The 13,468-nt window shown below is 42.1% G+C and overlaps 1 protein-coding gene across 2 annotated transcripts in view; it reads left to right on the top strand.

The window, feature by feature from the left end:
- LOC129722863 (protein gooseberry-neuro) overlaps positions 1–13,468 on the top strand; it is a 124,118-nt gene that overhangs the window by 38,610 nt on the left and 72,040 nt on the right. Inside the window, exon 3 of one of the 2 annotated variants that reach the window (XM_055676668.1) lies at positions 449–526. The exons of the other annotated variant lie outside the window; for it this stretch is intronic. Coding sequence (XP_055532643.1) covers positions 449–526 — 78 coding nt within the window. The remainder of the gene's footprint in view (positions 1–448; positions 527–13,468) is intronic. 2 annotated transcript variants of the gene reach the window in all.

Below are 13,468 nucleotides of genomic sequence, written 5' to 3'. Positions count from 1 at the left end.
ATTTAGATCGATTTCAAACCCCCTCCAATGGGCTTTGTGTCCAAAGGCCGGCCACATTCCGGCCCCGGGACTTGATGGATCTATCAATGAATGATGCCCGGAGAAGCCGCTAAAAACATCGTCGAACTACGTCAGTTTGATATTAGGCTGCCGATGCCGCTAACACCCAGCTGCAAATTAATCCGATTAGATGTTTGTTTGCTATTAAGTGCTAGTTTGGGGCTGGTATCAACATCAAAAACGTCCGAACAGCGGGCTAATAAGTATGTAAAATAAATCGTACAAGCCAGAAGACGTCTGTCCATCACCGTCCGAGCTGGTGTCCACTGGTGCCGCGCTCCTTGATGAATTGAGAACGAATCGGAAAACAAATTAAAACAACTCGGAATAGATTATTTCTCGCCCTTTCTACCAGTCTCTCTCTCTCTCTTTCTTCCATCTGTTTTAGACCGATCCGAGCGCGGGCTATTGCAGCGCAGACGGCGGCCTCCACAGACAACCAGGCGCAGAGTACCGATGTCGCGAGGTAATTTAATCAAACACAAAAAAAAAAAACTTTTCCTGTTATTTCCTGGCTAAGCGAGCAATAAATGTGCACTTGTACTCATTTTCTTTTTTTGGAAATGCCCAATGTCAGGTGATAACAATGTTTATACATAATGTTTTGAGTTGTAATTTCCGCTGACGGAAGTTCATGTTGACGGCAAAGCTGAAATTAAAATGGAGAGCGTAAGATTTTTGAAGGTGAATTGTATAATGTCACGCCATTATCTATAAATATGTTGAGCATATGGACGGTTGACATACGTACGATAAATCTATACATTTCCTGCGACAGCACTCTTAGTGCACACTAGTGCAGAGTTTTTGTTCCATGACCTATTGTGTTCTTCGAAAATTAACTTAGTTCTAGTCATTTGTTGTAACGGGTCACAACTTATAGTTAGATTTGTTTCTACTTCTATCAAAACAGGTAGATCAACATTAAAAAAAGCTTATCTATTTCTTATGCAGATACAGTCATTATTGTCGATGAATCTTTTTCATGATACCACAACAAGAGCGAGGTACGGGCTCTACAACAACTTTTCGAATGCATATCTTGGTTTTAATATTCAACTGTTTACTACAGTTAATTGGACGACACTAAGACAGATTCGATTCTGGTATACATCTTGATTGATGGCCAAACAAGTATTCTCGAACCATAGTTTAGACACGAAGAACGAAATTATTTTTGTCCATTACTTTGGCCTGTCTTCCTCTACTATCCTGACGAATTATTGTTGAGGTTTGCAGGAAGTTATACATTGCCGAAGCCGGAAGATTTCCGCTTTCAAAATGGTTTACCGTGAACTTTTTGCTGAGATGTTTGGTGCAGTTCAGTAAGAACTGTACAATGCGCTTGCACAATGCTTCTTGTTGCGATGCCATTTTGAACAGAGCCAAGTATGCATTAGAGATGGTTGGGTATGGGAAATTTGTTACCCGTACCCGACCCGTACCCGACTAATCGAAAATTTTCAAACCCGTACCCGACCCGAACCCGTAGTCTGGTTTGTTTAAAATACCCGTACCCGACCCGAACCCGAAAAATATATATTCCAACTACCCGTACCCGACCCGTACCCGAAAGAAAACAACGCCGAAATTGCTTGAACCCGACCCGTACCCGACCCGTCCTGGATTTTTTTTTTTCAAAATACCTGGGTACCTCGCACGTTATATGCACTAATTGTCATATGTGGTTTCTCGAGATGATGGCCGGAGTTGGACAAAAACCGAGTGTGAATGTGAACGCATGTTAATGAACCCAGAGTTCCAGGCGGATGGTCCACTATAAGGAAGAGATCCACTATGAAAAGTGCATGTCTGGTAAAGTTAAAAAAGCGACGAGTTTTATGTGAACATCGCAGCAACCTGAAATCTTAATATTTTAATAAAGTCAAAGTTTAATTGTTTATAACTTGAGAAAAAGTTAATAATTCATTTGCATTTGCCAAAAACCTGTAATTTTTTAGTACAGATTCGGTGTCACCGATTCAATCTAAAAATCGGTATAACACAGATATTTCTGTACATCCCTGGTCACAGTGCAAACAAAGACTATGCTATCGCTGTCAAATCTCATATACATATTTGCTTCGTACCAAACACAGTAGAGAATCGATGGCCATCCGCCTGATTTTATTTTACGTCAGCTGTTTCATAATATTTTTCCTTTTTTGCTATAATATTGAAGTGCCTTAATCCAAAATGTGGGTGCAATATCATGAGATCTGTTTTATAACTTTTCGAAGTTTGGCATACTGACGTTTTTTGACATGTGTTTAAAAAAAATTCATTACTTTGAAACAGCTTCAATGATAGCTTGGATTTTTTTGGTGTGAAAGAAAAAGTTGATCCGTAGTTAGTTTGTATGTATTACCTATTTTGTTTTAATTTAAAAAAAAATTATTTTTTTTCGCAAAATTTGGTTGATTTGAGGTGTTGTGCAAAAGCTACGTAATTTGTTTCTGTAAGGAGAACGCCCTGTGGCTAAGGGGAAAAGTGCCAAAATCATTAATAATTAGGTCACCTGCTTTATGGACGGCCCCAAATAAAAAATGGAATGGAGATTGGTGTTCAGCACACCAAAATTAAGTAATTACCATATTTTTGTCGCATTTATCCACACTTTTTTTACTTAATCAGCCCTTGTATTTAGTTGCCTTACTGTGCAATGCTCCGCGGTTTTCCTCACAAATATGAAAAAAAGCCTGGCAAAAATTCCATTTAACTCAAAATGGTTGCAGGAAGAACTATTGACTTTCACATTAGAAAGAGATAGCATGATGCCATTCCCTTGGTGCAAACACTGCCGACAACTGTCAGAATAGGTATTGGCCGATCTCTCGTTGAGTGAGAATGGGCAATTTCTTGTTCGATCTTTCCGATTATCGACACTCAGAAAACACCTAGGTTTGAAATGTTAAAAATTAATTTCTCATAATGCACGAAAAGCAAATTACCCGTACCCGACCCGTACCCGACCAATTGAGAATTTTTCAAACCCGTACCCGACCCGAACCCGAAGCCTTGGTTTTTAAATTACCCGTACCCGACCCGAACCCGTGAAATATTTTTTTACGCTACCCGAAATCCGACCCGAACCCGTCCGGTACGGGTCGGGTACGGGTTTCGGGTAAAAATACCCGTACCCGACCATCTCTAGTATGCATAACAAAACCAAAAATACTGACATAAAAAAGAGAAAGAGATCTTACACTCACCACATCTCCAACTATGTTTCAAAATTAGGTTTATCTTTGATATACTGTGGAGAAACGTGCTGGTTATGCTGATTGAGGAAAATGACAGACACTTTGATAGATTCTCGCTACCAACATTGTACGCTAAAAAATAAGGCAACAATCTCGGAATAAAAATAATATTTGTTAGTACAGGATGCATGCAATGTTCCTGGACAAAATAATCGTGCTACTAAAATATTTTTTTGAAAGCAACTATCTTGTTAAATCGTTTTCTCTTCAAACAATCTTGTATTTTTCAATGATTTTTTTCGAAAAAGTTACTACTGTAGTTATTTACTTCCGAAAACTGCTAAAAGCTCGTTTTAGCATATCGCAGTCTAATGAAGTTTTAAAATGTTTTTTTTTCTTTGAAATTGTTTTTTTTTTTTGTTTCTTTTTGTGATAATCAAAAAAGCCAGAGCCTCACTACACAAAATTGTAATTAGAAAAATAAGAAAATAATGAAGTCATAACCTCCCCGTTTTGAATATGGTAAAGCGATTGTGTCGGGAGCTCTACTGATAACCCGTTCAACGACGCTCCACAGCGAATTCCGTCCAGTGGATTAAAGTTAGAACTGGTAGGCGGTAAAATTCCTTTTCCTCAAGCCATTTCTGTGTGTGCTTAACGTTGTGAGCTTGGGCTCCGTCTTGTTTGAAGATGAAATGCCTTATTAGTTGAAAATACTGTTGACATGTTTACGGGCTGAATCATTTCATTGACACTTATTCCGACACGAAGTACTGAGAAACCAGGCCTTAGACGCACCTATACTTTTCACTGGATTGTATGTGACTTTTTTGTGGCTCCATTTCCATTGCGAACCCACCGTGGTTCCAATATTTTGTTTGTAGTTTTTCAGTCATACAAAAATGGCGTCTTTTCATTGGCCTGCGAGAAACGAATGCTCTCATGAGTTGTCATCTGTTCGTTTTTGACTGTTCTTTCATAGTCACAAATACCAATCAACAATTCCTGCACAGGGTTGCCAAATACGCAGAGATATCAGTTTAAAATTTAAAATATATATTCCAACTACCCGTACCCGACCCGTACCCGAAAGAAAACAACGCCGAAATTGCTTGAACCCGACCTATCAACTATCCCGACCCGGCAACTATCTTGTTAAATCGTTTTCTCTTCAAACAATCTTGTATTTTTCAATGATTTTTTTCGAAAAAGTTACTACTGTAGTTATTTACTTCCGAAAACTGCTAAAAGCTCGTTTTAGCATATCGCAGTCTAATGAAGTTTTAAAATGTTTTTTTTTCTTTGAAATTGTTTTTTTTTTGTTTCTTTTTGTGATAATCAAAAAAGCCAGAGCCTCACTACACAAAATTGTAATTAGAAAAATAAGAAAATAATGAAGTCATAACCTCCCCGTTTTGAATATGGTAAAGCGATTGTGTCGGGAGCTCTACTGATAACCCGTTCAACGACGCTCCACAGCGAATTCCGTCCAGTGGATTAAAGTTAGAACTGGTAGGCGGTAAAATTCCTTTTCCTCAAGCCATTTCTGTGTGTGCTTAACGTTGTGAGCTTGGGCTCCGTCTTGTTTGAAGATGAAATGCCTTATTAGTTGAAAATACTGTTGACATGTTTACGGGCTGAATCATTTCATTGACACTTATTCCGACACGAAGTACTGAGAAACCAGGCCTTAGACGCACCTATACTTTTCACTGGATTGTATGTGACTTTTTTGTGGCTCCATTTCCATTGCGAACCCACCGTGGTTCCAATATTTTGTTTGTAGTTTTTCAGTCATACAAAAATGGCGTCTTTTCATTGGCCTGCGAAAAACGAATGCTCTCATGAGTTGTCATCTGTTCGTTTTTGACTGTTCTTTCATAGTCACAAATACCAATCAACAATTCCTGCACAGGGTTGCCAAATACGCAGAGATATCAGTTTAAAATTTAGTGCACGCATCCTGTAGAGGAGAACTATCAAAAATGCACCAACACTTCCACTGCATACAGCCAGCGTGTTTGTGGCCTTCCGCGAAGCCGCCGACCTCTACTTGGTTCCCTAGTAGGGATGTTACGGATATCCGCATCCGCATCTGCAAATGCGAAACATACGCATTAAAATATACATCCGCATTCGCATCCGCATCCGCATCCGCATCATACCATGCGGATATTAAAAAAAATTCCTTGGTGTATTTACTGCTAGTTTAAATAACTTTTGCACTGGGGTGGGACATGGTCATGTGAAATAGGCAAAATAAAACACAAGGGATGCTACGGATATCCGCATCCGCATCCGCGAATACGGAACATCCGCATGAAAATTGACATCCGCATCTACATCTGCATCCGTAATCACATATCCGCATCCGCATTCGCATCTGCAGAGGTCTGAAAAATCACATCCATAACATCCCTGCCCTAGTAAAAACTATTTTCACTATTCTTTCTTTCGACATTCGCTTTAAGTAGCCAGCCCACTAAAGTCTGCCGTATTTAATACGGTCTACAACTTCACTTCTCTACACACTTGGTACAACTCGTGATTCATGCGTCTGCGCCACACACCATTTTCCAGTTTCCACCCAAGAATTGTACGAAGCACTTTTCGCTCGAAAACTCCGAAAGTTTTCCGGTCCACCTCCTTCAAAGTCCAGGCGTGGTGTCCATAGAGGGCCAACGGAAGGATCAGCGTTTTATACAAACTGAATTTCTTGAACAGTCCAGGCCCTATTCACTGCTGGAATCTGTCTTTTCACTTTACGGAAAACAGCGTTGTCACATGCCACAAGTGTTCTAAGATAAACAAATTCTTCATCAACTTCAAACACTTCCCCATCAATCACTACCTCAGTACCAATACCACTAGACCTGCCTAAAGTAGAGTTAATGGTCAAGCCTATCTACGCCTTGTCTCTCCTCAGAGGCACAAAAGCCTTCTCCACTGCCCTGCGATCGATTTTTATGATATCTAAATCGTCCGCAAAACCAAGGAGTATATGTGACCGTGTGATGATAGTGCCGTTCCTCTTTACGCCAGATCTCGTATTAGCACCTTCGCACCCGCTTCAATCCATCTAAGATCACAAACGAAGTTGCCACTTCGTCTGCAATCCTAACACTTGATTTCGAGCCATACCTGATCAGTCTCGCCGGAAAACCATATTCGAGCATTATCTGCCACAACTTATTTCATTCTATTGAATCGTACGCTGCCTTGAAATCAATGAACAGATGGTAAGCCTGCAAGTTATACTCCTGGAATTTATACAGGATCGTCCGCAAGGTAAACATCTTTCTTGAAGACTGGGAATATGAGGCCATTCAACCAACTGGTAGGCAATTCTTCCTCCTGCCATATCCTTAAAAGAACATGGTGGATCAATTGATGTAGCTGCTCACTTCCTTGTTTGAAAAGTTCGACCGCGATCACGTTTATCCCAGTAGCTTTACTATTGTTCAGTTCGCTCAGAGCCTTCTCAACCTCATCAAGTGTTGGTGGTTCCACACCTTTACCGTCGTCATCTGCGTTTATCCAGCTTCTCTATGAGCCTTCATTTTCACCGTTCAACAAATCTTCGAAGTGCTCCTTCAACCAGGCTGCCACCGTTGTTTTGTCTATCAGCAAATTCCCCGTTCGGTCATTGCACATGGCGGGCACTGGTGCAATCTTGTGCCGCGCGCCGTTGACAGTTGCATAAAACATCCGCAAATCATTCTTCTTTGTTGTGCTTCAGCTAGCACACTTTCTTCGTGCTACCTTTTCTTTACAATTACCGTTGCAACCTCGTTCGTGACCTAGAAGCACCACACTTACTTACTTCTACTTGGTTGGCCAACCTTTACCATATCAGCATGTTTGTACACATGGGTCAACTCGTGATTTCTACACCTGCACCATCAAGTATCGTAGGACTTTACGCTCAAAAACTCCTTGCACTCGTCGATCAGCTCCCTTCAGCGTCTAAGTTTCATTTCCGTAAAGGACCACCGGAAGTATCAGCGTCCTAAGAACAGGATACGGGAGAGCACTTTGTCAGCAGGTCAGCTCGTGCTGGTTCAATGAGAGATCGGACGTTCCGGGAATCCAATTTTCAATTGTTTACCGTTTTCTGTTTTCGTGTTCATAGCCTTGGTCATGGATTAATCGTGTTACGATCCATCGGAAGGGGGTAAGTCACCCCTTCCGTGATGAATTCTGGTAGCTACAAGTATTCCGCTAATCATACGTGGGCTGCTGACAGTTTTTACACCAGAAATTGTGCACAAATTCTAGTCCTGGTGCGGCCCAATTCCTGGTATACCGCGTAGCCGCCCGGATATCTTGGGTTGTTACTACTGCAGCAATTCCATCACATTTTCCTTCCTATTCTACCATCCACATCCCACTATCAATGTGTTGCGCGGGATTCTCCCACTAATTTGCCCAGAGCTGTGCAGCTTCGTCAATCTCCCGAAACCCCTCGCTGTAATCGGGCTTGTCATTCCTTATGTGGTTGTAGAACTCTCTCTCGTTCGTGTTTTACGTTCGGTTTTCTTTCTTCCGCCTCGAACATTCACCTAACCGTCGTTCGAGAATCTCCGTGATTTTGAGTTCACTGGGGTCTGGGAGCTCTATGGGCTTGCGATTTCTGTTGTTTGACGACCCAGCCTCCTCGATCTTTATCCCCTAGTGTACTGTGTTAACCGATCGATTTTTACCCGCAAAGCTGCAATGGATTCCAATCGTCGCATTCATGTTTCTGTTCGTTGGGATGAGCACGAGCTTCACCGTTATCTTTTTTCAGGTCCGCAGTCCTAGGTTTCTCACGACGACTACTGTGCACTGTAACTCCTCAAGGATTTATCCGGCTTCCGAATACTGTTGCAAAATATTCTCATTGAAGATTGTTACTGCATTCACCAGCCGGTAGGAATACTGCAGTTTCGGTATTCTGTGTCATGAAGTGAAGTCTGTATTCTGAAACTGTGTAACTACCGGGTCCATCTGGTAGGCTAGTTCGTTTCGTAGTTGTTATCGTTGTTGGTCCATTGTTTGTTCTGGAGCGCGTAGCTCGACCACTACCATTTTTATAGATGCGCTTTGTTTCGGCTCCTCACTTGTAAACGATATATCCTGCCCTACAGATAAATTTCTTACTGAGCATCTAAGTAGAATAAAATTGAATATTAGGAAGTGGTTTTGTTTCCATTTGATTCTACTAGCAAGTACTACCAAGTGGTAGTAGAATTAAATGGAAACATAATCTATTTTCAATATTCTGCCCTACAGAGCTCCTGTCCAGCGTATCGCTCGACCCATTCTCTTCCCTCAACTCCCTCTGCAGTGCAAACAAACAAAGCGGAAATGTATGTTTTGTATCAATTTGATTGGATTCCAATCATGCGAACCAGAAGCACAGCGACAACATGTTTTTCATGCACATTTTGTTCGACGTGCAACAACGAAAGCTGCTCTGACTTCCAGCCAGGTGTCCAGTCCAGCTCAGAGACAGTGGACATATTGTTGGACAGTATCGCTCGCTGTCGGCTATACAACTCGTTTCGGTCAAGCTGGTTGACAAACCGAGGGAACTGCCTAATGAACATGTCCAGTATTCATCCGTCTCCAGCTTGATGCGAACGTATTAGCAACGAATCACGTACATGTTCATCTCCCTAGTCTTCATGATCCATTGCCATGGTGGTGTCTATTGCTGCTTTAACTGTTTCGCGTGTGATTTACGGCCTGAGCCCGTTGACTGGAGAACCGCTCTTGCACTTCGTTCTCCCCTCGCTGGTCGCTCGTTCTGTCCCATATTCAAGGACCAGCTCGAGTAAGGGCTCCCTCTTCGGGTGATTGCAATGGTCTGTTCCTCGTAAGTCGTGTCTCCATTTTAGGTTAACTTTTAAATCAGAAGCCTAACCGGGCTGTAGGGTTTTGGGCTGAGGTACCAGCTCGCCTGTCAAGATTGGTTCTCGGATGTTGTAGTGTTTCTAGCAAGCTCAACAGAGCCCACTGTTGGGACCCGCCACATCCATAAGCCATCCCCGCTGCTTGTCCGGGATTGCTCATTCAAGTATTCGCAACTAACCGTTATATCTAATGGACGTATCGTCATCCACAACCTACGTCCCTCTCGGCAGCTAGCACTAAGCCCCGACGAGTCTCCACCTATTGTTACAGTAAGTTAGTTACAGTTAGTAATGACATCCGGGAGTTTGGTGTCGACAAATGCCGACTTGTCCACCTTCATCGAGGCAAATTAGTGGACGCCGACAATTTCTACATCCACGAACGAGAAGAGATTCGAAGTATGGTTGAAGGTGAATCGTACAAATACTTGGGTTTCCCGCAACTCAAGGGACTTCACCACACCACAATCAAGAAAGACCTGTAGAAAGAGTTCTGGTGCCATGTCAGCCGTATTTTGAAGACTATCCTCTCAGGCGGCAACCAAATTGAAATTCGCAGGCGATAGAACGCTCATTACGAGTTTCGCTCACCAAATTCAGTATGCACCACCTAAAACCTGCAACCGAGAGAGTTACCTTGCCACGTATTATTATCATTATTATTATTATTTATTGAATTTCGTCATCCGACTACACGTCTTAATGATATTTGATATTTGGACTGGGAAAAGCCACCTTGAGCAAACTTGTGTCTTCACTCAAAGCGGCATAAAAACCCAGTATCTTTTAGTACAACACAATCACAAGATAAAACTATTAGATTATAACAATACAGAATACTTGACAAGTGAACAAATACAGTTAAAAGACTAAACTAATATCACGTCGGTTATATTCTAAAGCCATCTGCCGAATTGGCTCATGCAGTCCGTAGTTGGTGCGATGTGACCTAACCCGTAGTAGCTGATTGTTCCGTTGCGGTCGGAGTGGGCAATGTAACTGAAGAAGCGACAGAACGGTAGGGCAGTCATAAACGCCCAATAGTATTCTATGGGCGGTGTTTGCTAAAATATCCTTGCGACGTTGTTCGAGCGGCGCTAAGCAAAATCAGTAGACACAGTTGTTCATAGGGCGGTCGAGCGTCAGGGTTTCTCCATGGTAGCATACAGCAAATTTTCCGAATAAAACATTTTTGTATTCGCTCCAAACGGTTAGTCCAGAACTCATAGTGTGGATTCCAAACTACACAGCTACCTTCGAGGATAGAGCGTACTAAAGAGCAATAGAGAGCACGCAGAGTTCCGGGATCAATGAATTCTCGTCCAATTCTGAAAATAAGTCCCAGCTGTCGATTCGCCTTGTTTATAATCGTCATATAGTGTTGTCTAAACGTCAAATGAGAATCCAACACCACGCCAAGGTCAGTTACAATATCGCTGCGTCTTAAATACGTATCTCCAATGCAGTAATCATAAACCAAAGGCTGTTTTTTGCGACTGAAGCTGATAACAGAGCATTTTGAGATGCTGATTGTCATACGGTTAGATTCACACCATTGTGCAAACAAATCTACGTAGCTTTGAAGTCTTGCGCAGTCGTCGATAGATTCTATCAGCAAATAGATTTTAACATCATCAGCATAACATAATCTGGTTCCACGTGGCAGCAACCGAGTGACATCATTAATGTACAGAGAGAAAAGTAGCGGGCCTAAAATGCTACCTTGTGGTACTCCTGAGCGGGTAAGAAACCAACAAGATTGAGATGATCCCAACTTGACGTTAAATTTGCGAGGGCGTAGATAGGAGCTAAGCCACGAAAGCAAGCAAGGTGATACGCCTAGTTTGTTAAGCTTAGCGAGTAATATTTCATGGTCTACCCGATCGAATGACGCTTTGAGATCAGTGTAGATGGCATCAATTTGATGGCCTTGCTCCATGGTGCGCAAACACAACGATGTAAATTCCAATAAGTTGGTTGTAACTGAACGGCCTGGATAAAAACCATGTTGAGAAGTGGATATGTAAGTTTTCACACGAAACATCAGATGATTATAAACGATGTTCTCAAATATTTTAGAACATGCGCACAGTAAAGTGATTCCACGATAATGCTCCAGATTCTGCTTATCACCTTTTTTAAATATGGGAAACATATGCGATGACTTCCAACTCACAGGAAACTTAAGGCTTCGTAAAGAGAGATTCAGCAAAACAGTGATAGGAAATTTAAACGCCTCGCAACATGCCTTCAAAAGAGCGGCAGGAATACCGTCAGGTCCAGGGCAATACGATTGTTTTAGCTTGTGAATGGCTAATTCCACGTCATCGGCAGCAACAGTAAATGATCCGGCTGTGAATACATCGCTGGGGACAGACGATAGGGCGTCTGCTACGAAACCGGGCGAGACAGAATCAGTGCCGAACACACTCAAAAAATGCTTAGCGAATAAACCACATTTACTATTATTGTTCAATGCGACTTCGTCCTTTAAGAACATCGTAGAAGGCAGACCGTCCTCTTTGCGCTTAGAGTTAACGAATTTCCAAAAGCTTTTTGGATTGGATTGTAAGTTTCGTTCAGTGTTGCGAGCATAGTTCAAGTAGAGTCTCTTATTCAGAATCTTATATTTGCAACTAGCTAGTTTAAAATGATACCGATTAGATGCATTTCTCATCCTGTGATAGGCACGAAGGCAGGCATTTTTCTGCCGTTTAAGTCGGCTTAATTCCCTGTTACCCCACGCTGGTCTTCGGCGCGGGCGCACACGGGGAACATAAAGTGAAATTAATTCTAGTATTTTAGTGGTAAAACAGGCAACAGCTTCATCGACGTCATTACAGGTAGTTAGAAACGTCCAGTCAATACCAATAAGTGCTGTATTAATAGCGTCAAAATTACATCGCCGAAAATCATAAGCATTCGAGTCAAATTCCTCAACAAACATAGCATTAACTGGCCTATCAAATCTTACCATCACGGGAGGGTGATGAGGGTCAATATTACTGAGTACATCGAGTGCAGTGGTAACAGAGCAAGCTGGCAAAGCATGTTGATTAGCGAAAATTAAATCCAAGAGCCTTCCATTCGGATTGAGCACCGAATTAATCTGGTAAAGACCATTCAAAGCTACACCATCTAAAAGACGGGCACTGCCAATATTAACAGCTGAATGTTGCGCATCAACAACCATATATCTACCGTTCGGGTGCAATGACCAAGCTAAACCAGCGCGATTGTAATCTCCAAATAACAATAAATCATCATTGGGGCCGAGCGATTCATTAACAATTTCAATTGACGAAAGATGGTGATCGATAACTTCTATTTCATCGCGTAGATTTGGCGGTATATAGATAGCACCAATCACTAGCTTTGCATTCATGGTAGCAATGGTAACCCAAAGCTGCTCAAGTGAATCATCCATTGCATTGCTTAGTAGCGAAGACGGTATTGAACTACGAACTGCAATAATCACTCCGCCACCACAGGCTTTATTACTATTTTAAGAGCAGCGATCAGAACGAAAAACGGTATAATCTGTACCAAACAACTGGCACGAGTTGATTTGCGAATCAAGCCAAGTTTCCGTTAGCACGATGCAATCGTACGGGGAAACTGACACTGCGAGACTAAAATCCGTGATTTTGCTGCGTAGGCCGCGAACATTTTGATAGCAGATTAACAGCGGTGCAGAAACTGGTAGACTGGTTTTTATCAGCTGTTCATTGTTGTCCGTGTCACCAAACGACGAGCTATGGCAGAAGAAAGAAGGGTGATTTTTTTGAAAATTCATAAAAGGCATTAACTTAACTGGACTGGGGGCCCGGTGGCCCCCATGTTCCAACGGCGGTTGATCAATTAAATTTACCCAGTCAGGCGGGACGCAGGTGTTGACAAATCGATTCGCGGGATTTTGCTCGTGTTGGGCATCCAAAAATCCTGAGACCTATTCCTTTGATCCTCGAAGGCACGATAATATATTCCTTTTGGCCAAGTAGATGGATCAAGCGCATTATCTTTCATATGTAAATCGACGCCGACTTTAAATGAAACAAAAGCGAACGATTTCAAATCAGCATCTTTCTTTATTAATTTCTTTACGAACGGTTTAGCGCCAGGCATACATTTCTGCACAAGTGCAGCAACGTCCTCTTCAGAGACGTGCGGGGCAATGCGTGAGAGGTACAACCAAAATTTTTCTGGTGGCTTGGGCACAGTCTCAACGATTTCGTTTATATTCTCAGCCGATCGCGTTCCACTGAGTAATTTTTTTGCGCTTTTGGGCAGTTTTGGAGTTTCATCTGG

This window comes from Wyeomyia smithii, chromosome 2, assembly GCF_029784165.1.
Source record: "Wyeomyia smithii strain HCP4-BCI-WySm-NY-G18 chromosome 2, ASM2978416v1, whole genome shotgun sequence".
NCBI classification, from domain to species: Eukaryota; Metazoa; Arthropoda; class Insecta; order Diptera; family Culicidae; genus Wyeomyia; species Wyeomyia smithii.
The sequence above is the reverse complement of the archived record's forward strand: the minus strand, read 5'-3'. Positions and strand labels throughout refer to the sequence as shown.